General features: G+C 45.3%; 1 protein-coding gene across 1 annotated transcript in view; it reads right to left on the bottom strand.

Moving 5' to 3' along the window:
- Nucleotides 1–2,279, bottom strand: part of RBM26 (RNA binding motif protein 26) — a 96,509-nt gene extending 94,230 nt beyond the window's left edge. Inside the window, exon 1 of the mRNA XM_090023795.1 lies at nucleotides 1,832–2,279. Within this exon, the coding sequence (XP_089879921.1) occupies nucleotides 1,832–1,902 (71 nt within the window). The 5' untranslated portion in view covers nucleotides 1,903–2,279. The remainder of the gene's footprint in view (nucleotides 1–1,831) is intronic.
- Nucleotides 2,280–25,629: the final 23,350 nt, after the last annotated feature.

Genomic DNA, 25,629 nt, shown 5'->3' with positions numbered 1-25,629 from the left:
TAGCCACAGCAATTTTAGTAAATACTATACATTAACTGATTACTTGCAAAAAACAAATGCATAAGATAAAACCTTTTACACAGACTCAAGAAATCCAAGTGAGCTGGAAATTTTGCAATCTAATTTTTAATGAAGTATTTTAGTTTTGCTTGAATATTACATGCTTGTATTTTGTACTCAGTGCAAATAATAAAAAACTAATACAACAAGATGACTTTTGCACCACAGGAATACCTATTCACACTACCATCACAATACAGAGAACGACTGTTATAATATGAACTTTACTTAAGTGCTGAAACAAGTAAAAACACAGAGCACAGAGACTAAATAAGAACTAGTAAGTTACAAATCAGGAAGACATTTGGATATCTAAATCATGCTTAACCCATTTTAAACAAGATTCTACAAGTACACCCATGCAAAATATATCACAAGTCAAATAAGAAAACCTAACCTATAAAAGAGATCTAGGCTTTACCACAAGCTCAAGTATTTCATGTTGTTAATGTGTTTTAATTCATGACAGGGCCTCTGAAAACAACCAAGAAACTCGTATCGATTTCAGTAAGCTTTGAATCAGGCCCTACTAAATGAAGGTCTCCTGCATAAATTTTAAGCATTTCACCTCTTGAGTGTTAATAAAGCTTATAACCTCCCCATGAATTATACCATGACAGACATACAGTTTAAATTATATGAGCTTTTTATTCAGTTCCAGGTGGCTAATCAAAGTTATAGAGCAGTGTCCAAAACATCTGTGAGTGTTTTAGCTGGGTTACAGAGATCCAGAATTTAGGGAGTCAAATGTTTCTGAGCTATTAGAAATTAGTGCTTCACTAATTTCTCACCTGGGTTTGTCAGAAGATATCAGAGCACAGATGTGACCTGGGAGAGTTAACACTACTCTCTGTTTCTGGATGAGCATGTCTTTAAAAGTCAGGTTAGTTTCAAGTCCCTTCCTTATAAGACCTGTCCTCAGACTTTTAAGGCTCGAGAGCGAATGGAGGCACCCCTCGAATAAGTGCCAGCTCTTAGTTTTCACTTGTTTCTTAGGCAGCAGAAAAACAACAAAGCTATTTTCCTTTGTTGCAAAGAACTCAAGACGACCCCAACAAGTCAGAAGGATTTTAACACTATGGATTCCGCTCAGAAATCCCAGGGTTTACCTTGCAAGTCGCGTTCATGCACCTAACAATGCTACCACTGTGGGGCACGCACGGCACCCCTGAAAGGTTCTCAAGGGACAGAAGGGTTCTGCATCACCATGGCTGAGAAGTACTGCCCTAAAGCAGCATTTCTCAACCCATGGGTCACAACCCAGGAGCAGGTAGCAAGAACATATGGGTTGTGAACAAACTTTAAAAATGGATTCACCTTTAGCAGATAAAAACATAGGGAACTAGGGCTTTTCCCTTGCAGGCTGGCACAGTTCCAGCTTACAAGGGGCTGCTTGGGACACAACACACCATTCCCCGCCCCACACACTGGGAGGGCAGCAATTCAGGAGAGCAGGGCACTGGTTTGGAGAGGTTTACAAATGGGTCCTGGTCCAAAAAAGGTTAGGAACCACTGGCCTAGATGCTGCCCTGAGAGGCTCTAGTTACAGGAAAGATTCCACATATCACAGGGTGCTCTAGTTGCGCACATGGGCTCTACGAAGATAGACTCAGAAAGATGCGTGGGGGGGCTCCAATGACTGGCATGGAATGCAGGTGCAGACTGCATGCAAGGGCTTGAGAGTACCCCCAGCACCAAGATGTCTCCTTCGTCCTGCCCGGGCTCAGGGGGTGCCCGAGGGCCCAGGGGTGCGGGGCCGCCGGGTACTCACATGGGCTCCAAGGTTTTGCTGAGCCAGGATTTCAGCGCCTCGAAGTTTTCTATGATCATTTTCACCACCATCCAGAGCGGCCCGTGCCCCGCCTCCCCGGCAGCTCCGGCGGGCAAGGGCCGAGGGCCGGCTCCCCCTGCGCCGGCAACGGGACCCGGCTCCCCCGCCGGCCGCCCGGCACAGCCGCCCCTGCCCCGCTCCCGCTGGCCCGCGCCGGAGGCCCCGCGCCGCCAAGGGGGCGGGACCGGCCGGGAGGCTCCGTGCGGCCCCGTCCGCTGCGCCCTGCCCCGCGGCCCCGGGAGCGCGCAGGCAGCGGGGAGGAAAGGTCTGACTGGCAGAGGCGGCCAGACACCCGAGGGACAGCGGCTCCCACAACCACCAAACGCCCCCTGCCCACTCCAACCCCAGCAGCCGCGGCCAGAGCAGGTAAGATGGCGGCCCTGAGCGCTCGCGAGAATAAGAAACCTCGCGAGAAAAGAAGGCGCGCCGGGATGGCAAACGGAAGGGAAAGGGAGGGGTTGTGACGCTAAGGGGTGGGGTCTACACGCGAGGTGAGGATAGGGACCGGGGCAGCCAATGAGAATTGGGGGTGGGGCTTTGGCAAGGGGACTGGGGGCGGGCAGGCGGGGAGTTTAGGGACTCGTGCGGCTGTGGGAGTCCGGGGGAAGAGAGGGTGGTCGCTTAAATTAAAGCCCGTGCTCATTGCACCAGTGCCTTTCCTCTGACCGAGTTCTGGCGCAGGCTGATTGCTTATGGTAAATGTGTATGAATGTATTTGCCTTAAAGAATCAGCCTGAGCCAAGACTCAGCCAGAAGAATGGCGCTCTGTGTATTACACACACACACACGTGATGTGTGTGTATGCATGTATTTACCATACAGCTACATGCACATGAGCCATACACACACGCACACATCGTTTATTAGACCAGCTAAAATAGTTGGCAAAAAAATTGTAAGCTTTCAGGTACAAGCACCCTTTCATCATCTGCAGTTGGTCTGTGCTCTTCCCAGATGGAAAACAATAGAAACCAGAGGCCTATGTATATGTGTGTGTGTGTGCGCGTATACAGTTTAACCATGCTTAGGACCAAGCACCTGCTGGAATTTGAAAATTCTGGTTTTTTGGAACTGGAGCTGCAGCCAGTTGCAGCCAGTCCTGGAGCCATGGCCTCACGCAGAGTAAGGCAGTGAAAGGCGGCAGCAGCCACTGCTTACAAGCTTCCCCCTCCGCATCCGGGAGGGGAGAAAGCAGTGGCTGCACATGGAGCAATCCCACAGGGTGGTGGATGGTGGCAGCAGCCACCTTGTGCAGGCTCCCCCCATCTCATCCAAGGGAGCAGAGGGGAAAGCTTAAGAAGTGCTGGATTTTCGAGAATTCCAGATTTTTGACATCAGGATTTATGAGGTTATACTGTATATATATGTATATGCTAAATGCATGCAAACACACCATATATATGTGTGTATATATAGTATACGTGTTCCATCTGCGTACTATATGTGTGTGTGTAAATGTTTGCATTTGTATATGCGTGTGTCAGCATTCCCTCTAAGGTTTGTGGTGTGTGTGGCCATGCAGGCACACTTACGCTGCTCTGCCATGCGCAGCTGCGCACACCACACAGCTTAGAAGGAACTCTGGTGTGTGTGTGTGTGTGTGTGTGTATACCCACACACACACACACACACACACTCTCTCTCACACTCACCTGAGCCAATATATATATTATAGTATATATCCAGGAAGAACACAGAGTAACTGCAGACGCATCCTCAGCCTGATTATAGATTCATAGATGTTAGGGTCAGAAGGTCCCTCAGTAGGTCATCGAGTCCAACTCCCTGCCCTGGGCAGGAAAGAGCGCTGGGTCAGATGACCCCAGCTAGTTATTTATCTCCAGTCTCCTCCTGAAGATCCCCAAGGTAAAAGAAAGCACCACCTCCCTTGGAAGCCTGTTCCAGATTCTGGCAACCCTTACGGTGTAGAAGTTCTTTCTAATGTCCAACCTAAATCTGCTCTCCATCAATTTGTGGCCATTGTTCCTAGTTACTCCATGTGATGCCCTAATAGAGCATCTCCTATTCCCTGCTGCCCTCCCCTGATGAATTTATAGGCAGCCACAAGATCACCTTCCAGCCTTCTCTTGCAAAGGCTGAAGAGATCTAGGTCCCTCAGTCTCTCCTCGTAGGGCCTTGCCTGCAGACCTCTGACCATTTGAGCGGCCCTCCACTGAACCCTCTCAAGATTCTCTGCACCCCTCTTGAAGTACAGTGCTCAAAACTGGATGCAGTACTACAGCTGTGGCCAGACCAGTGCTGCATAGATGGGAAGCATCACATTCCTGAACCTGTTCATCATGCATGTGCTACTGCATGATAAAGTGCAGTTAGCCTTGTTGATTGCTTCATCACATTGATGACTCAGGTTCATCGTGGAGTTAACTATTATTCCAAGATCCCTTTCCGCTGCTGTGCTACTGAGGTCATCCCCCAGCCTGTAAGTGTGTTGGTGGTTCTTTTTACCCAGGTGCAGCACTTTGCACTTATCTTTGTTGAACTGCATCCTATTTCATTCTGCCCATTTTTCCAACCTGTCCAGATCCACCTAGATCCATTCCCTACCCTCTGGTATGTTAGCTTGGTCCCATAATTTGGTGTCATCTGCAAACTTAGGGTGCTCTTCCACACCCTTGTCCAAGTCACTGACAAAGACATTGAATAGCACCGGTCCAAGGACCGAGCCTTGCAGGACTCTACTGCCCACTTCTTTCCAGGTTGATATCGACCCATCCACTGCCACTCTCTGGGTGCAACTCCTAAGCCAATTTGTCACCCACCTGACTGTGTAATCATCTACATCACAGCCTGTCAGTTTATTTATGAGAACAGAATGAGATACTGTATCAAAGGCCTTCTTAAAGTCTAGGTAGTTGACATCTACCTCAACTCCTGCATCTAAGCATTTTGCGACCTGGTCATAAAAAGAAACAAGGTTAGTCAGTCAGGATCTGCCTGCAATGAATCCGTGCTGATTTCCTTTCAACATTATTTATCCTGCTGGGCTGCCACAAATATGATCCTTAATGATTTCTTCCAGAGTTTTCCCAAGGATAGAGGTGAGACTAACTGGCCTATAGTTTCCCAGTTCCTCCTTCCTCTCCTTCTTGAAAATGGGGACCACATTGGCACCTTTCCAGTCCTCTGAAACCTGGTTTTTGTGGTAGGATTGCTATTCTGATTTCTATCATTCACTCAGCCTGTACAGAAACAAATGCCTGAGTTGCAGCAGAGTCTGTTGATCTAAGATCAGCCTCGTCAGTCATTGTTGGACCCACAGATATCACAGTCATGGAAGACAATCACCCTTGACTACGAGGGATTGCCAAAGAAGGAGGATACAGAAAAGCACCTCCTCCCATTTTTAGTAAAGACACCCAGCCTTGCAGTGGTTAGCTTGCTGTACAGGGGCAAATGTAGTGCTGGAGAACATATTTAACATTCCTTTAGTCTGAGAAACTACTGAAGAATATTGTGTGCCAAACTAATATTGCACGTTATTTGAATCCTGTATTAGTAATAGCTCACACCCATCAAAATTGAAATAGTATGTCTCAAACAAGTAAATTAAAACAGCTGTTCTGGTAAAATCAGCTAGGAGAGAGAACTGATATAGATGGACACAAGTATATCTATCCATCCATCCACATTCCATCCAGGCAAGGGCAAAGGACCATTACAATAATTCTCCAGTCTCAGTAGTAGTAACTGAGGGCCAGAGCAGTGATTCTCAACCTTTTTTAGATTTGAGACACCCTTGATTAGACTCAAAGCAGTTTTCAGGAAATGCTAGCTCTTAGTTTTCACTCATTTTTTGACTATGGAAATATAATGGAGCATTTTTTCTATAGCAAAGAACTGAGAGAGACCACAACAGGTCAGAATATTTTTAATACCTTAAATTCCTGTTTGAAATCTCTGGGTTTAGCTTGTGATTCACGTTTGCACACCTAACAGTGTAAACGTTGTGCAGCACTACAGTATCTTTGAAAGAATCTGAAGACACACCGGCGTGCCACCCCAGCATGCCCCAGGGTAGCACCCTGGTGGAGAATCAGAAGCAAAGGATTTAGGCACCTAGAACACGAGTTAGGCAGACTTCAGTCCAAACCTGTAAATCCAAAAGCCCATTTACCAGCCATCTAACACAGGAGGTATTCCTTACAATACTAGGTGCCTCTCTGTTTGACTTTGAAGTTCACTTACGACCAGGGATCCTGTTTTTCTCTGATAAAAAAAAAAATCCTCAATTTTCAGATTAAAAAAAGTAACCCCAAATCCACATTTTTCCATGATTAAAATGAAACACTACTATATATCTCTATATACCTAGATCTATATATATATATAGAGAGAGAGAGAGATAGTGGCGTTTCATTTTAATCACGGAAAAGTGTGGATTTGGGGTTACTTTTTTAATCTGAAAATTGAGGATTTTTTTAAATCAGGGAAAACCAGGACCCCTGCTTATGACTAGAAGTCTGTTTTTGACACTGCCCCAGTCTCAGCAGCTTGACACCTTATCTCTTACTTCAGCCCAATTGTGATCCAGAAACTAAATAGAATCCTATTTAAGTCCAGGGTCCCTAATCTGGTAGGCATGCTAAAAGTATGCCTATCACACAAATAAGATTACATCTCCCTTAAAATGCCGTTGTTGCCAGTTTTAAAACACAGCCAGAGGAGCTGGTGGTCACCTTTCATGAAGTAAATCATTCACTCAGCGGAAATGGAAGACTGAGGTTATTTATGTCTTACATAGAGCGAGAGAGTTTAAACCCAAATTTTCATCCCTCAAGAAAGTGCCTATCCACATGGCTATTCTTTGGGCTAGGTGTGGACACATTCTTCCCCTCCTGATGACATAAATCACTGTGCAGAAAGAAATACGAGGTAGATAGGGATTAGAGAGACAGGAGCTGATTTAATCTTTGTCCCATCAGCTCTGACTCTAGGCAAGATTGCCTGCTTTCACTAAATGTAGTGCTAGTGTTGTGATGTAGACAAATGTCCACCAAAAACAGAACTTTTTGCTTAAACTCTACACTGGTAAAATAAATAAATAAATAAATAAACCATACAGACCTAGGATGGATGTGAATTGATGATCCAAAGGTCAAAGACTCCATATCTGTGTAATATAACGAGATCTCTAGCAACAGAGACCTTTGTCTATAGAAGCCAGTACCTGATGACAGAGGATGTGGAACCTGATGACATCAGGATGACAGTTTGGAATGAAAGATTTTTTGTTTTGGCTTTGTTCAGTTTTGGGGTTTTTTAAGTGCTTGGTGTTAGTTTTGATGCCAGACTGATTCCTCATTTTTGTAATTTATATTGGTATATACGGTATTTGGCAATACACATAGATTTTTATTGTATGTATTAAAGGTATTCAACATATCTGTAATTAGTGTCTTTTGTATTTAGCTTGAATTTGAAAAATAACAGTAGTATAATTGCGTGGGGTTTTTTTAACTTGACATTATCTTTCAATGTCAAATGGTTTTCTGCAAACTGCAAGATGAGGATGATTCGTTATGATCAAAAGTGTTTACAAAGGCAAAATTTATTGATTGTATGCATTTATTTATTTACTACATGCATATCTAAAAAATCCATGTAGTGGTTATAGTGGATTTTTCACAATGAACGTCACACAACTGTGGTTAGACTCTCATCATAAAAACTATATTATGCTCTAAATCTATATGCACCTCTCCAGTCAGCAGACACTGTGAACCAAAATAAAAATAGGTCAGTTTTGAAACACAATGTTCTAGCACAGTGAAATGCTAATAAATGCACACTGTTTTGAGGACTGCAACATTTTTTGCCTGAAGACAAAATCAGGCCTGATTCTTGTGCATATAGGGCAGGGGTGGGCAAAATGGCAGACATGGCTGGCGGCCGGACTCCATTTCCCTGCAGCCTCTGCCTGTGTGGCTGGGGCCAGTTTCCATGGAGACCCTGCAGCAGCCCCGCTGTCATAGTTCAAGGCCAAGGTTTCTCTGGAGACCAGCCCCAGCAGTGCTGGGAGGGTGCATGGCAGGGGGCAAAGCTGCTCCAGAGTCAGGCTGGGATTTTGTGGCAGTAACAGCGTGGTCCAGAGCTAAGGCAGAGCCATGATCTGCAGTCTGAATGCTCCAGGCAGGGGTGTGCAGGCAGAGGATCACGGCTGTGCCCTGGCTCCTTGCAGCAGTGACAGCGTGGCTCAGAGCCAGGGTAGAGCTGCAATCCACTGCCTGCACACCCCTGCATGGGGCATGCAGGCTGCAGATCGCGGCTCTGCCCTGGCTCCTGATCACAGCTCCATGCCCTGCCAGCAGGGACAGTGCTAGGGGAGACTTGGGAGACTACAGCCACCCCAAAATTCCCTCTAGCCCCCCATAGCTACCCCTCCCAGCAGCGCCGCCACTGCTGCCTCTGCTGCCCAACCTGCACAGGCAGCAGCAGCTGAGCCCACCCTACTCCCACCCTCAGCACAGCTCCCCCACCAGGAAGAGGGTGGCACTGCTGCTGCTGCCTGCCAGCGCTGCTGTGGCCAGTCTCCATGGAAACCCTGGCCCCATACTATCACAGCATGGCTGCTGCTGGGGCCTTCATGGAAACCAACCTCCGCCTCGCAGGCAGGGGCTGCTGGAAAATGGAGTTCACTGCCTGCCAGATCTAACCCACAGGCCAGACTTTGCCCACCCCTGTAGCCACTGTCTACATTATTGTTCAGTGTTCAGATTCCATCTACCTCATCTGGGCGTTTGTAAAGATTGCAGCTTCTGATTAAGTGCTATGCTGATTGTGGACACTGCACTCATGCAGGGGGCTGTCCAAGATGTCCACCTTGTACAGTGTTGTTTTAAAGCAACCATATCCAGATCCCAGTCTGTTCATGCTCCTCTGTCAAGGTTGTGCCAAATGTGGAACTCGTTTAGTGTTGCTATAAACACTGTAAGAATATATTTTAGACTAGATTACTCTGAACAATCATTTCATTTCCATTCAACCCTCCCTCTTATCTAAATATAGCACAATACACAAGGCCACAATACCTGCCCTGCCAGACTCTCCACAGGCCCATTGATCTGGCAGCAGGGGAGCAGTTAGGATCTGTCTTTTTATGTCACTTGGTTTACTGCCCCAAGAGTGCAGGAAATACATCTGTGTAAGTTGTACAAGCAGGAGCCAGAAAAGCACCCAGTGGGCCCTGTTCTAGGAAGCAGCACTCTAGGAGGGGAGGAGGACCAGGCTGCCCAAGACCAGCTGCCAGGGCTGACACTGACTCCACTTGCCTTCCCCCAGTTGCTGGTGATTGCCAGTGTAGGTGCAGGGTCCCAAAGAGCTTCTAGGCCAGTCCCAGAGGGGCATGGGAGCACTCAGAATGGGAGAGGGGAGCAGTCCACCAACCCACCGTGGCCAGGCCACTCCAAGCTCCAGTCCCACTAAGGGAGAGCTGCACAGCCTCTGCAAGGAAAAGCATGTGTTAGTATCCAGGTTTTGGAGCAGGCAGGCAGCCTTCCACAGTTTTTCTTCATTATGTATATGAAAAGTTTGTCAGCTGCAACATTTAATTAAACCGAGGGGCAGCAATTTCATATGTGGCATTCCCCTTGCCACCCCAGGGTTTCATGTTTGTTAAGTTGAGCCCCATGGCTGGGCACACCCCCCCAACCTCGTGGCATAACCACCCAGTGCAGCCAGGGTCTTTCCCCGCTCTCTCAGCGTTAACTGGGATGAAGGTCCCAAGTTCTGTAGTAGGTAACGCTGCACAGTTTTCGTTTAATAAGCACACTAAAAATTACCTGCTTCAAAGTTTGATTAAAACAAGGCACATCTTTTCCTCTGGCTGCATTCCCCTGCACCAGGTGTGTACCCCAGGGGGAGAAGGGAGGTTGGGGAGGGAGAAGGGAAGGCGAGCAGTGCTCAGGCACCATGGGTTGTGAGCAGTGGTTCCTGTGACACAGGACACAAGAGAAGCCCATGGTAGGAGACCCATGGCTTGGTGCCAGGGCCCTCCAGCCCTGCTCATTTGGGGAGGGTTCCTCGTCCACACGGGTGAGGACCTACTCAGGCAGAGCTTCATGGATCTGGGCATCCTGCCATAGTACAGAGCCAGGGCCACACACAATGGGGGGACTTTCCCTCTCCCTCATCCCTGAGCCTCATGTGCTCATGATGCTGGCCCAGTCCATAGTTGAAGTGGTCTTTCCAGTGGTCTAGCTGCCTCCCATAGGGCTTCATGAGCCAGGAAAGGAGCCCCCAGTGAGGACTGGGCAAGGGGGGCAATGATGTCACCAATGATGAAATTGGGAGCCCTAGGAGCATAGCGCCCACCCTCCATCACCCTGGGGAACGTGGATTTGTACAAGAGGTGGACATTGTCCTCACTGACCATGCGAAAGTCAGTGGCTCAGTCATGCCCCAGACAAGTGGGTTGTGTGTGTGCATGTGTGGGGAGTGCGTATGAGTGTCCACGCACATGCAAACACACACACACATCCTGAACAATCACACACACACAGAACCTAGGCATCTGGGGCACATGCACGAATTCACAGACACATAACCCAGGCATCTGGTGCATGTGTGCACATGTGCATGCACACACCCACAGAATCCAGGCATCCAACATACCGACACACACTTGGCAGGTGCAGGGTACACTGACTATGCACACAGGATGGCCAGCTGGTGGCTCATGGTCAAAAGGGTGCACGTCCTTATGAGCCACTGCCACATAAGGTCCAGGTGAGCAGCCGTGATGTCCCTGCCACCCAATCAGGGATGATTTAGCCATTCAGCTCTACTCAGAAGCCCACAGGGTATGCTGGGATGTGTGCAAGAGTCCCACTACCTGCTGGGCTTGGGTTTGTCAGACAGGTTCTGAGTCGTCCCAACCCAACAACAGCTAACGTGTTCTGCTTCCTCCCAACCTAATGGTGGACACTTAGACTAAAGCTCAAAAGTGTTAGAGCATTCCTTCTTGGCCTTCTTGAATGTCTGTACTTAGCTTTTATCACCAGGCACAGGTTAGGTGCTATTCTCCTCCCACAACTTTTATCTTGAAGCTGAGCCACTGCACCTTGCTTGAAGAGTCACTGGATAAAATGGATTGAGAACAGTGAAGAAGTTTCTATCCCATTAAGGCCAAAGGTCTGTTTTATAGCCCACAGCTGTCTTGGTACTAATGGAATTAGTATATGGTATACCCACCTGTTTTACAACCCATGGCCTTCCAGAACAGCAGCCTCCTGGTCAGTTTAGCAACCACTGATCCTTCCAGAACGTAGTATATGCATAAGAGGCCACAGTGGTGACACATACGGGGTACATAGGGGTGCACATGCATCCCCAGAGAGCATCAGTGCACCTCCTTACTGGCCGCACTTGCCGCTTAGGTGAAGGGCAGGGGGAGCAGAAAGGAGCAGCAGTGCCCCCTGCAAGCGCTGGCCAAGAAGTTGACCCCTCTCCCCAGGAAGCGAGATCAGCTGCGCAGGAGCTCCCCCACCCCTGGTCACTGAGATTGGTTGCTGGGGGATCTCCCCCACTGGTCACTGACTGATTGCTGGGGCGGGGCACATGCCCTCCCTACCCCCACCCCGACTAAGGCGGCTCCAGTTGCCCATGAGACGCCATCCAGACCTCCAACACATATGCCTAGGCAGGAGTTTGGAAGAGTGGAGGCTGCCTAGACATTGCACCCACCATTTAGGTCACCGAGACAGAATCCAAAGGCCACATTGAATCCAGATATTTGGTGCCTCCATGGCTATAGTTGCATAAGCACCTGGGAATCAAGCCCCAGTCTCCTGCATGGCAGACAAAGATTCTACCACTGAGTGACAGGGGACTCCACAGCAGCTACCTCACTGAGCCATACATTTGTATGGTTTGGTTTCTTCTCCCTGGCCATGCCCTCTGAGTGAGGGGGGCTAAAACCTGGGTTTCCTGATTCTTGGGTGAGTGCTCTAGCCACTAAGTATTGAGCTGAAACTTGGGAGGGCTTCCATCCTCTGGTGTCCAATGCCTCCTGATCATGGGGTTTTGCTGAATACAATTTTGTGACTCATACTGACCAAGATGCACACAGAACCATGTACCTTCCTGTACAGCATACAGCGTACTGCACATGCTCAGTAACTGTTTATGCATCCACATAGGCGTGGAGTGAGATCACAAACTGCCTAATAAGCGTCAAAAATGACAGTTACATGGCTTGATAAGTATCATTAGAGTTCAACAAGTGAAACAGTATTCTGCCCAAAGTCTCTACATATTCCTGAAGATAACCAAATTAGGTCTTTATTCTCATCCAAAGTTCTAAGCTACCTGCCTGTCCCACTGAGCTGGGACAGAGAGAAGAAATAACTTTCATAACACCAGACTGATGCTTGTTATTTACCCCCATAACTGAGGCACTAGATCCCTGCTCTTGGCAACAACATAACTTTTCAAAGGCCATAACAGAAAGCCAAGCCCATAATAGAAAACAAACAAACAAACCAACAAACAGAAAAGATGAAACATTGCAAAATGTATTTTAATTTCTTATTTTGAAATTAGTAGTTCCATTTTAATTATTGATAAAATAAGTCTTTTTTTTTTGCTAAAATATTAATCTTAAATGGCTATTCAGAAGAAAGACATATATCATTTTTTATGCAACAGAGGTGGCTTATAAGAAGAGAAATCCTATATTCAACACATTCTGGGATAGTTTGAAAGGATTTTCTTTTAAGAAAGTAAATTACAATAAAAGCTCTGTTATCCCAGCATCCATAGGGAATGGGGGGTGCTGGTTAATCAAATATGTTGGTTAACTGAGAGTTATACTTACCTCCAGCCCAGTGGGTTGGAAGCTTCTTTGCCTGTTCGGGCTGCCACCCCTCCCACTACGTCCAGTGCACCAGGGCTTTTACTCCCTGGCATCACTGTGCCAGGGGACAGAGAGGGAGGCCCCGCGCAGGCTGCTTTGCCCTGGGCCTTGGTGCAGGAGGAAGAAGTGGGACTTGGCTCACAGCAGCAAAACCAAAAGTGCCATGGTGGGACAGATGCCAGTTAATAGAGCATTCCAGGTGGTAAAATGCCAGATAGCACAGCTTTTACTGTACTTAATAGAAGTGAGGTCTTGTATAGATTACAGTCTCCACTGCATTTCACAGTATGCACAGAATTATATACAATAAAATAGTGACTTATTGGCTAGATTATTTTTTTATTTCATTTAGGCGTCTGTTTTATGCAAATTGGTGGGTTTGTGCGCTAGCCAAACTGAAATTAAAAGAGGTGGTTTTATAGTTCTAGTTAAAATATCCTTGGTGAACAATCTGATTGGTAAATAGCTCTTCCTTCTGTTCGTAAACCATGGTACACAAAAATCATGATTGTTATAACTGGGTTCCTTAAAAACAATGTAAGCATGTTTAATAATTCACACATATTTAATAGATATTTATCATCTATTTTGCTCTTCCTTCTTCTCAAATATTTGAAAAACCTTCAAAAAGCCTGTAAATAAAATTGACCATTATAACATATAAAACATACCATTGCACAGACCTCTTATCATCTTGCATGTGGTGTTGCTTGAGCTGTTTCCCTTTTATGAAACAATGAACTGAAAATTATGTTTGTGTCTATGTGCGCTTGTGCAGGGGCCTCGTCCACAATATCTGCATATCTCTTGTAGGGCTGTGCGAAAGTTTGCCGGCAGTTTTGTTTCAGGCTCAAAACAGCAAAATCTAAACAAAACCAAGAGCTTCGAAACAGCCTCAAAATTAAACAAAGCAAGTTGAAATGTTTTGAAATTTTCGGAACGTTTTGAGTTTCAAAGCTCAAGCTGGGCTTGCCTGCAGGGAAACAGAAACTAAAGTAAGGAGAGGGGGGAAAGGAGTGCTCTCATTATTGTCCATGTAGTTGGCTAGTGACTGTCATCCTTCCCTGAGTTCTCTTCTAATCCCAGTGAACTGGAGGAGGAATGGAAAAACTGCATAAAAGAGAGCATTGTTTGAGCCACCCTGCTTTCTGCCTTGGTGTTTGTTGAGTGAGGGTGCACCTTAACTAACACACACACACACACACACACACACACACAGTGTCACCCACTTATGTCACGAGTTTTGCCTGTCAGCAGCCAGAGGTGCAGGGCCCCAGAACCCCTGCACCTATCTCCTCGACAGCTGGCAGGCTTTGTGGCTGCAGCAGGGCCTAGCAGGCCTAGTTTTGACCCCACTGGCTTAACACACACACGATGTGAGATTTTTGCTTTCAAGACTTTGGGATATAGTTTCCCTGAAACCCCTATACCTATCTCCTTGAAACTTGGCAGGCATTATACCCTCAGAAGGGGCTACCATTCCTGCAAGTTGAATTCAAATCAGGCCAGAAATGACAAAGTGATAGGCTGTTTTGAGCTTCCCCATTATAGCCTATGGGAGAAATGTCAAAACAGTGAAACTGCTTTGACAAAATGAAACAGAACAGCAGTTTTGAATCAAAATGAACTTCGAAACGAAATGCTGTTCTGTTGAAATGTCGAAATGCAAGTCAAAATGGAACGGTGCTGTTTCGCAAAGCCTTAATCTCTTGAAAGTGTTTGCTCCGTGAACTGCTGCTGCAGAGCCAGAAGAGGGAGCTCAACCATTGTTTATTGTTGGTCATGCTTTAATGGTTGCTGGGCTTTCTATTTATTTGCTTCAGAAGCAGAGCCATGAATTTAAGTCTAGAAAAAGAAACAAAAGACACTCCTTATAGTATTATATAAGTTAAGGGTTATGAGATTGTAGAACTGGATATTATACTTTATTAATGCTGTGATAGAGTGAAATTACTGCTGTTGCAGTTGTGATGGTCCAGAAATTATGTGAGAAACTTCAAAAAGAATGTCTTGTATTTGAAAACTTGTCTAACTCTATCCCAGTTATGCAGTTGGTCCAATATAAGATATCACCTAAGAAATCCTTGCCTGTCTTATTAAGGCTAACAGATGATGGTGTTTTTAGCATGCAGAAAACCTGATGACATTATTTATTTACTTAATTATTTATACTGGAAATAAAGAAATCTCATTTGTAACAGTATCAATAGCTTTATTTTAGAATATTTACCATAAGGAGGACAGGCTGTGAAACAGCAGAGTATTTTCTAAAAGTATTTATGATTGACCTTAAATGACCATTGTCCAATTATCATTCCATGAAATCCAGGGGAGTAAGTTTGAAAAGTAGCATAATTCAGAAACCCTATATCAGCATTAAATTATGTTCATTTATAACCTTCTCAGTACTCCATAGGGATGTGGTAATTTACACAGTACTGTTTGCCAACCAAGTATTTTCATATAATGTGTGCCAATATCTTCAAACTTCTTTGTTAAAGGCGTCCCAAGACAAAATTAAAATACATAATCTTTGTGATTCCTTTGTGTTTTGACAAGATATTCACTTTATTACTTTATGGTAAGTAAGAATTTCTTTAATAAGATACACCATGCACACTGTAAAGTTACTGTTAGCAAAAATGTCCCTTTTGTTTGCAGGCTGGATTATTGTGACAGCATGAACACAACTGGTATTTTCTAACAGTTGTTCAAGAAAATAAAAAAACAAACAAACACACACTCTCTAATACAGTGGTCTCCAAAGTGGGGTGCACGTACCCCAGGGGATGCGCAAGACAATCCATTGGGGTGCAGGAAGAAAATATTAGAACTTCTATTTATATTTATTTTTTATCTAAAAAAATAAGAAAGAAATTAAGCTTTACTAGTACTTAATATACTGATTGACACTGGCGCTCTCACTCGGTCCATATGTCAGACAGTCACGTGTCATGTATGGTACGAGAGGTATCTTGAGGGAAGAGTGGAAGTTCCACAACGCGGAGGTACAGTAGTACAGTGTACAGTGGTCTCCAAACTTTGTACAGTGTTACACTGAGTAGTACATGTATATAATTTATAATAAATAAATATACTTATATGTTGGGGGGGTGCTCAAAAATTTTTTACTGATGGGGGTACGCGATCAAAAAAGTTTGGAGACCACTTCTCTAATAAATGCAGATTATACTTTGATCTGCTTAGTACACTATACAGAAACATATATGGATATCATCAGATCAGCTGTTGCACTTCTGGACCGGAGTCCATTTTCTATGGCTAAGAACAGACATTCAAAAAAGCCTGAGCCTGAATTAATTAAATCTTTTCAGATTAGTCTAACCTGACTAGGCTGAACTGGTTTGAAACTGGACAGACATTCTCTCTGTACTGAGGAAATTCAGGCATATGCCTGCAGTGGCTCAAGCTAGAAGCCCGGGTGTGCTAGAGCAGCCCACCCTTCCCTTCTGCAAGGACCCGAGCTAAGGTGGGCATGGCCAGTCCTTGGCAGTCTCTCTCATTAGGGAGGTCTGCCTGCACAGTCCCAGGCTTTTCCCCGTTGGCTGCTCAAGGGGCGGAAGTGTCGCCAGCCCTGGGCTAGTGCTCTGAGGCAAGTGGGAGTGTGCAGTGCATTCATCTGTTGATGATACAGAGCTTTTCAATCTCCCTCCCCGCTTCGTCATATTGTCTGCACCAAACTGACAAGCGAGCAAGCAAGCCAGGGGGCTAATAACAGTGTTTATCACCTGATTAGGAAAACAATAGCCTCTCTCCACATTACTTCAAACTTCTTGAACAGCTTACTGGCTGACCTGTTGATTAGCTCCAAAAGCCCTAAGCAGTCATTGTTCTGTCTGCCTGTCCCAGTGAAACTGGAGAGAGAGACACACACGCACAGACACCTCTGGGCATAAGCTAGCTACCACATGCTGGCTATGGTTCCTGTTGGGGCAGAGAGGAGGAAGGTATCTCAGCTTAAGCAGCAAGTGGTGAGAGGGGGGCGGGGGGAAGCCAGCAAACTCTGCTGTTCCTGAAAGTCTATGCTGAGCTCCAGCCAGGGAGCAGAGGGGAGGGGCCAGTCCTGCTGTGAAGCAGAGCTCTGCCCAGCCAAGATAGCAGGCCAGGATACTGAAGGATTCAGATTTAACTTAAACCAGCAAAGGGTTTGGGACAGACATTGCATAAACTGGTCTGAGCCAAATCAGTTGTCTGATACTACATTCAACCAGGTTTATCTCAAACCAGTTTCAGCCTTTTTCAAACTGATGCTACCTTTCCAACATTTCCAGTCTCTGATCAGTTAAACTGGTTTGTGTGTAATATCTGCCCTAGGCTATGTTATATGAATAAGAGGCTTTGCTCACAAGGGGCATGAATTTGCTCCTTTGCTCACATTAAGTAGTGCTACAATACCATAAATTACCCCACTAACTTTCATGTGCAGTACTTTTACTGAAGAAGTAGTATTCAGCATAAGTAGCAGGGGCAGACCATTGTTAGCTATAAACCTATGTAATAGTTCATTTCTTGGCATACTACTAAAAAAGGAACAGATTAATAAAGAGGAATGAAAGGACCTGGTTCTGTAGTTTTTGTTCATTGAGAAGCGTTGAGAGAGTAGGCCCCAAGATCATCTATGGAGTACCTTTACCAAAAATGGATTTGTAAGTGGGTGTGTGTGACTGCAAAGGCTAGCTTTGCTCCCCTTGGCAAATCCTCAGCCAATTCTTCAAATACAAACACAGTCCTTGCATCAAATAAACCAATAAACCAATCAAACAAAACTTCTATCCCTTCTCTGAAAAGTAGAAGGGGCCCTTAAGCTGTCACCCAGTTGCATAGCATGGCCCCTCCCAGGTAGCAATTTTATCTAGGTACCAGTTTTTGTCTTGTCCATAAACTGCTTCTTCACCCAGCTTATTACTCTCTGCTTTCTCCTCTGGGTTTTTACCTGCTAGTGGCATAGGTTCTCATTAGCTAACCATCTGCAGCTCAGTTTCTACAACAGGGTTGCCTGCTTCCACTTAAGGGCTAGACCGCCCTGTAACTGGATGCTTGCAAGTTATGTTAGACATTGGTCATGTCTACACTTGCAATTGGTGCACGTGAATAAACTCCGGAGTTTATTGCTCAGGAGTTTTTTGCTTCCAGGTGCGCTGTTTTAACATGCACCCACAAGCAATTAACTTTGGAGTGATAAGCTTTGGAGTTCATTCATGTGCAGCATGTGGAGCCCAGTTGGATTAACCTAAGCTGTCAGGGGGCTATGGAGGTAAGCCTCCCAGCCCAGCTCTGTTCTAATTGGGTTCAGTGTGCTGCGGAGGGGCTGGCTGGGGCACAAGGGTGCTTCACTGTGGGGCTAGTAAGCAAGCAGCCCCCACACTGAAGCACCCTCATGCCCCAGCCAGCTGTGTCAGCATCTATTTGTGTGCATCTGCACATGAAAACACTCTGCAGTAGGGTAGTACTACTCTGTGGAGTTTATTAGTTTCCTGCATCCTAATAGCGGTGCACATGTAGATGCTGAGATGTTAACCTTTATCTTGTCTGTCTAGAACAGTAGTGTAGGGCTGGTTTGCAGATTCAGTCAGCCCCACACACTCAATCTAATATTCAGGGCTATGCTATGTATCGCGTGGATACAGAATAGCCTTGATAAACTGAAAAAATGGTCCAAAAATCAATCAAATAAAGATCAATAAAGACAAGCGCAAAGTTCTGCATTCAAGTTTAAGCAATCACACGCACCAATACAGACTGAGGCATGACTGGCTAGGCTGCAGTGTAGCAGAAAAGGACCTGGGTATTACAGCAGACCAGTGCCATCCAAGATTTAAGTAGCTGGGGGCCCACACAAGCCCCACCAGCAAGAACTGCACCAGCGTCAGCCACAAGCATTGCACTGCATGCACAGGTAGTTTCCTTGCTGCACCGTGCACGCAAATGGGCGCTTTCCCTGCAGTACCATATGTGCTCACAGATCCACCTCCTTCACTGTGCATGCATATGGCTCTATGGGGATCCATGTGGGCCAGATGACATGGGCCAGTTCCCCAGCTGCAGGCTTTCCTGCTAATGAAGGCACCCTAGCCCCCACCCTCAGCTGACTACATCACAGTGCTCCCCAGCACACAGACTTCACTGCATCAGCCCCTCCCCACCCCATATGATGCCCTAAACCCTATATTTGTTTATGAAGATAAACTTATGCATCTTTTCAGCTGTGTTAGAATGCAGGTTCCTGAAGGCAATGGCCCAGGTATTTACTATAAATACTAAAAGCTGGTGGGGAGTTTGGTTGATATCAAAATAGGGTAGGAAAGCTGCTTTTCAAGGAATTGTTTTTGCACTTTATTCTTTTTATGTCACTTAGGGCACCTTTACATATGCAGGTAAATGTATGATAGGATCTGTTGTGCAATCTGCCCAATCATGAATCAGATCCCATCATACATTATTGCTGATACAAGGCTCCCCCTCTACCAGCAAGAAGCATGCTCCCACAGTTGGGAGCCCTCTCCCAGAGCCCCAGCACCTTGTGGCTGAGAGACCATCTGCTGTAATCTCCCAGCTACAGGGGCACCCCATGCATGGGAGGTCACAGGAGCTCCAGTCTCTGAGAAATGGAGATGCAAGCTTGTTTTCTTGAGTTTGTTTTAATGATATAGAATGTGTCGTCTCTATGAATAGGTAGCATCAAGCTATGTTTATATGCCCTGTGGTATTTGATATAAACTATATTTCTTTTATGTTCTAAATCAGCATCCATGTGAATATGTTAAATATGAGGCCTACCAGGCAAGGATTAGTTTACAGTTTAAAAGAAGGGACCTGCAAGAATAACACTTGACTATTGAGACTAGTCAGGGAAGGACATTTCTTACTGTTGAGAAGCCCAAGGGCCCTCTACACATGCAGGTAAAGGCACAATGGGATCTAATGCACTATCTACACAATCAGAGTGGGATCATGCATTAGATTCCATCCTGCCTTACTCCTGGGGTAGGGGAAGCCCTGTCATGCTGGGTCATAAGCAGCCAGGTCTAGGGGTTACCTCAAGGTCAGGAGAAGGAGCTCAGGTCCAAGGGCTGTGCGCCGAGTAAGAATGTAGGGAATCCAAGAAGCCAGAAGATCCACCCAGCAAAAGGTGTCAGAGATGCAGAGGGTCAGTGTCAGAAGGCTACCTGGATCAGGTATCCATGAAATCAAGCCAGGATTAAGTCAGGTACATAAAGAATCAGGCCAGACTTGAGGTCCATGGGCAAGCTGGGTCAGGTATCCAAAGGCTTGGTCAGGAAGCCAGTAGCAGCACAAGCCAACAGTGCTGAATACAGGGTTGTACCTGGTTGCCCAAACACTGCCTTTTTGAAGTCAGGGGTTTATCCTGGAAAAAGTGAAGGGTCAGCTGACCCTGGCCGGCCACTCCAGTAGCAGGGAGTAGGTGTGCGATGAAGCCCAGTGGGAGTATTCTGCCCACCTGTGTCCACCCTAACACTCTTCTGTGTTGACAGCCAACCAGGATGAGTTGCTATGCTAGGCAAGCTGAGGCCCCATGTTCAAAGCCACAGCCTGATATTTACCAGCCCAAAACCCCTTCCAGGGACCGCCAGTCTAAATTCATATCTTGTATAATTTTACTGCCACCAACAGTTATGTTTTTTCACTCGATTGGGGGCATGGACACTTTCCATGGGCTTTCACATGCATTCCTCTGGCCCATAAACCTCCCAGTCCATGAAATAATATCTACCTTGAGCCTGGAGTGTTGTGGCCTAATTATTCTCCTTGACTCTGAGCCATTATGAGTGGTAGAGGAGGCTGAGACCAGTGGTGGAGCAAGTTTTCAGTGTCAGGCTTAAACAGGAACGTGTGGAATACTGGATGGATTTTTAGTGTTGGTGGGAGCTGCAATTCAAAGTTGACCAGATTAATTTGTTGGGTGATATGGAAAAGGCCAATATATCTGTGGTCCAGTTTCTGCAGTTGGTGTGGAGGGGATCTGCTAATAGCCATACTTTTTGCCCCTGTTGACTATATTGGTCTACATGTTGTTTATAAGCTTGTTTCACCTTTTCTAGGTAGATTTTTTGTTCTTTTGGACCTCCTGCACATGTTATACCCAGTCCAGAGTTGCAGGGGTATCAGAGGTGGCAGGTAGGGTGGGGGTAGAACCAATAATTAGCAAAGCATGGAGTCTGTTGAGTCAAAGCACATGTGGAGTTATTGTGGACGAACTTTGCAAGTGCTAGCAAGGTGGCTCAGTTGTTCTGCTGGACATGGAGTTAACACCAGAGGTACTGCTCTAGTATCTGATTTGTTCTCTTGGCTTGAACATTTGTTTGTGGGTGGTATGTGGATGAGAACTTGGCATGGACTCCCAGCAGGCTCAGGACCTCATGCCAAAAATCGGGAGACAAACTGGGGCCCACAGTCAGAGGTTATGTAGTCTGGGAAACCATGAAGGCAAACAACATGGTCCAACCATAATTAGGCAGCATCTTTGGCTGAGGGCAGTGGAGTATCTGTTGGATTCAGACATCTTTACAATAAAGTCGAATGAAATAGCAGACCAGAGTTGAGAGAAATGGTTGAGGCTGGAGAGGCCCACAGTTTCTGTGTGGATCTTTTAGTGTCAGTGCAAAGATTGCAGGAGTAGACAAAGTCTCAGACTGGTCTTGTGCAGGTGTGGCTACCAAAAGTATCAAGCAACCAGTCAGGAGATTGTGGCTGTTCTGCGGTAGCTTGTTAATAGTGAGTCGTGGCTTGCACAAAGCATTGTTAGTCTGGCCAGACCTGGCCAGCAGTTCACAATCCAAAAGTTCTTGTAATTCTGTTCTGCTGGGGTAGGTTTTTGGGAAAAGAAAGCTCAGGGGTGTGAGGTCTGTTCTGGGCATTGCTGTTGGGAGAACACTGCACTTATGGCAGTGCTATGTGTGTCCATTTCTATTATGAAATGCAGGACAGGGTCTGGATGAGCAACCACAGAAGCAGAGGTGAAAGCCTATTTCAGTTGTTTTAATACTCCTCCCTAGATCACCAGAACTGGACATTCTTCCACAATAGCATAGTGAGAGGACTTACTACCTCTACAAAGTTGATGATGAATCTGTGGTAAAACTTCACAAACCCCAGGAATCTTTGAAGTTTCCTCGACATTCCAGGGGGCTTTACACTCACAGATGCCCTGAGCCTCCCAAGGATCTATTTTCAGGCCTTCAGGGGATAAAATGAATCCAAGGAACTCAATTCTTGTAGATTAAATGCCCATTTATCTAAGTCTGTAAAAAAGTTATGTTGACACAGTCTTTCCAGCACTGTTTGGACATGTGCTAAATATTGGTTAGGGTCTGCCAATAAAAGCAGTATGTAGTCAAGGTAGGCAATTACAAACTGGTCCAGTAGGTCTCACAGCACATCATTAGTGAAGTGTCGCAAAGTAACCAGGCAGGATGTTTGTGAGCCCAGAGAGCATGACTAGGTGTTCTGAGTGCTTATACCAGGTTCAAAAAGCAGTCTTCCACTCATCCCCAGGGCAGAGTCGGAGTGGGCTCCCTGAAGATCAAGTTTAGTGAAGATGCGCACCATTTTGAGTTGATCAAGCAGCTCCGGGATGAGAGGCAGAGAGGTACTGATTGCAAATGGTCATCTGGTTCAGTGCCTAATAATCACCATATATGCAGAGACTCCTTTTTTTTTCTAATGAATAGGACAGGGGCTCCTACAGGTGGAATGGACCAGCATGTGAAGCTCCAGACCAGGTTCTGTTCTAGATACCCATGGAGAGCAGTGAGAGGGCTCCCAGCTCTGGGAGTGTCCCATGTGCTCCTGTAGTCTGGGCTGAAGTAGGAGACAACATCTCTAGGGTACTGAATTACTGACTCAAGCCCTTTGTTAGGGCTTCTGTCAGGCCCAGGCAGCAATCCCACAGCATCAGCAATCCCACAACAATCAGCAATCAGCAGTTAGCAATCACTCCAAGCTTCTCAGAGCCCATGCCCCAAACACACACAGCCCACCAAACAAACAGTCAGCAAAACCAAAGGTGCAGGCAGCTGGTTCTCTTACCTTTCCTGGGGATGATCTGATGCCTGCCTTCTCTCCTCCTTCCTCCTCTGGCCTCCAGCAACTGCCTGCAAACTGCTTCCCCTGTGTACAGTCCCTGTTCGCTGGCTTCCTGGTCACAGTTATCTCTAATTTAATTAGCATATATAAGGTGCAAACCTACCCTGCCATATGCATTGTCCTGTCACATGGAGAAGTGGTGTAGCTGCTTTGCTGAAAGCCAGCTGTGTCTGCCAGTGTTTATTACATCTGCTAACCTGGCTATGCCAGCAGAACTATGGTGACAGAGATGTATCTGGTACAGATAGGCCTACAGATATCATAGTGATGGGCACAGTGAAAGAACCAGAATAGAATAATTTTTATCATGGATGTGGGTTGAAAACATTGCTATTATTTGTTAATTTTAAAGAAAGCATATTTCTCTGTGTGTGCGTGTACTAAACAAAGCATACACCGTCTGAAATGTAAAACTGGCATCATTTTAGAAGTCCCAAAATAAACAATATATATCCTGAATTAAATGCTGTTTTGTTGTTGCTCGTCATGACATGCTGAGAAAATTGGTGATCATTGAAAAGCCTACTGTGTTACAAATCTGAAACTAAACACTTGTACCACAGCTCAGTAAATATGTAGTTCAACTAAAAATAGAAATTACCCACATCAGTGAAAGGTATCCATGAGGGAATGATATTTCCTATAAATATACTAAGATATGTGTGGATTAGTTTTATCTTGTGCAGGAGATACACTGTTGAAAGCACAGAGCTCCAAAGTGGGGGAAATGTCACAAGAAAGCCTGTGCCAGTTCAAATCCACCTTTTTTACTCTGTAAAAAAGGGACACTTGTTTTGTGAGTCTCTGTAAACATTTGTATAAATTGTGTTCATTAAAGATATAGTTCCTTAGTTTTCCAAATAGAGAACAGTGATTGTAGGTACCTCAAATTGTGGTTGCCTCTCTGGAGATAAAATGAACAGGGCAATTTTTTAGTGGATGGTTGCTCAGTACTTACTGATTGCAACATTTTTTTCTAGGTACCTGGTGCTATTAAGGCATTTCAAGGTGGACCCCACAAAATAAGATGCTCTAAATACCTGGTGAAGAATGTCTCGCATTCAAAAGCTTGTCTAACTTTATCCAAACTACATAATTAGTCCAAAAAAAGATATCACCCTAAGAAATCCTTTCCTCTCACATAATTGCTGACCATCACAACGCCATTATATCTCTTATACTACCGCCCTCTAAATAGTCACTGCTGAAAATTTAAGCTGTTTACTTAGAAGCAGTGAACAGTTCATAGTAAATGATTTCTTACTCTTATTTAATCAATTTTGTTTTTCCAACGTGTCTGGAAGTTGTGATTTTTATCAATTGTTATTTACAGCATTTTTGGAAATCTTTTATATGAATAAATTTCATGTTGATTGCTCAAGGTGTATATTTTGGGAGCCTTCACTATTTTACTGTTTTTGCTTCTTCATTAGTTATTTTGCATTGTTTCTGTTGCTGTCTGGATGATCTTCCATTCAGGCCACACACACATTTTCAATATAAATATTCACACTTATATGCATTTCCATGTATATTTTCACTAGTACCCATAACACTTGTACTTTTGCAAACGTTTTTATGCACAAAAATATGGTTTTTATAAGATATTTATAGAAATAACTGAATAGATTCACAAACAATTCTTCAATTCTCTTTGAAAAGCTCCTTTATTGATTTTTTTCAAGAAAACATTCATATAAAATGGATAAATCAATACCATGAGTAAGACATTTATATTAATAACAACAATCATTATTATTACTAGAACAAAAGGTTACAAATGGAAAAAAACAGTCAATAATATTTTTGTTGTATTTGCTCATCTATGCACAAGTCTAGAAAAATATAGTTGGCAGAAAAAGTCAGCTGAAGTACTTTGGTGTTGGTATAGTAGCTGAATATGAAACTATCAAAACATGATTGGCCTCAAAAGATGACATGAACATCAGAACCTTTAAACATACTGATGAGGACTTAATATCATTTACAAGCACAAATTACTGTAAAACTTACGTGGACAACACGAGACATTTAAAAATACTAAAGGAATGAGGGGGTCACGATAGCGGATATTAGATGAGCAAAAAATTGAAAAGAGAATGGTCAACAACTTAAGTAATAGGGCTGTGCAAAGCTTTAAGTGCTGATTCAATTCGGAGGAGATTCGGCCAGATTCAGTGGCCAAATCTCCGAATCTGAATCGAATCAGGAGACCAATAAAAAGGTCTGAATTGATTTGAAGCTTTCCAAATCAATTCAGAAAAGATTCAGAGATTTTCGAAGATTTGGGCAGTCCCTGCTCACTGCATCAGGGAGCTGGACCCAGACTCCATACTGGTAAGTTGGGGGAGGGGTAGTGGGAGCTGGAGGAGCGGGGAGGGGACCATGGGTGGGGCCCTGCCAGGCTCTATCTCCTGCTTGCTTCTCAGCCTCCTTGAGCACCCCACGACCGCCACACACTCTCCCAGCCCCTGCCCCACCATGGCTGCCTCGCCCAGTTCCAGGCTCTTTAAAAAAAATAAGCCCCCGCTCAATGGCTCCTGCAGCAGCTGTCAGGGCTTCTGGGGCTTGTGGCAGAGCCCCCCATGCAGTGTGGGGCAGTGAGTGGCAGCAGGGATCCCTCCCACCTGGCAGTAGCCAGTGAATGTGGGGCTTTTATTTTTAAAAGAACTTGGACCTGGGGCTGGGTGGGGCAGCCATGGGGCAGGGGGCTGGGAGAGTGGGCAGGGGATGGGGGCTC

This window comes from Crocodylus siamensis, chromosome 1 (assembly GCF_052110815.1).
Source record: "Crocodylus siamensis isolate JL-2025a chromosome 1, ASM5211081v1, whole genome shotgun sequence".
Lineage (NCBI taxonomy): Eukaryota > Metazoa > Chordata > Crocodylia > Crocodylidae > Crocodylus > Crocodylus siamensis.
Note: the sequence above shows the minus strand (reverse complement) of the source record. Positions and strands in the feature narration are given on the sequence as shown.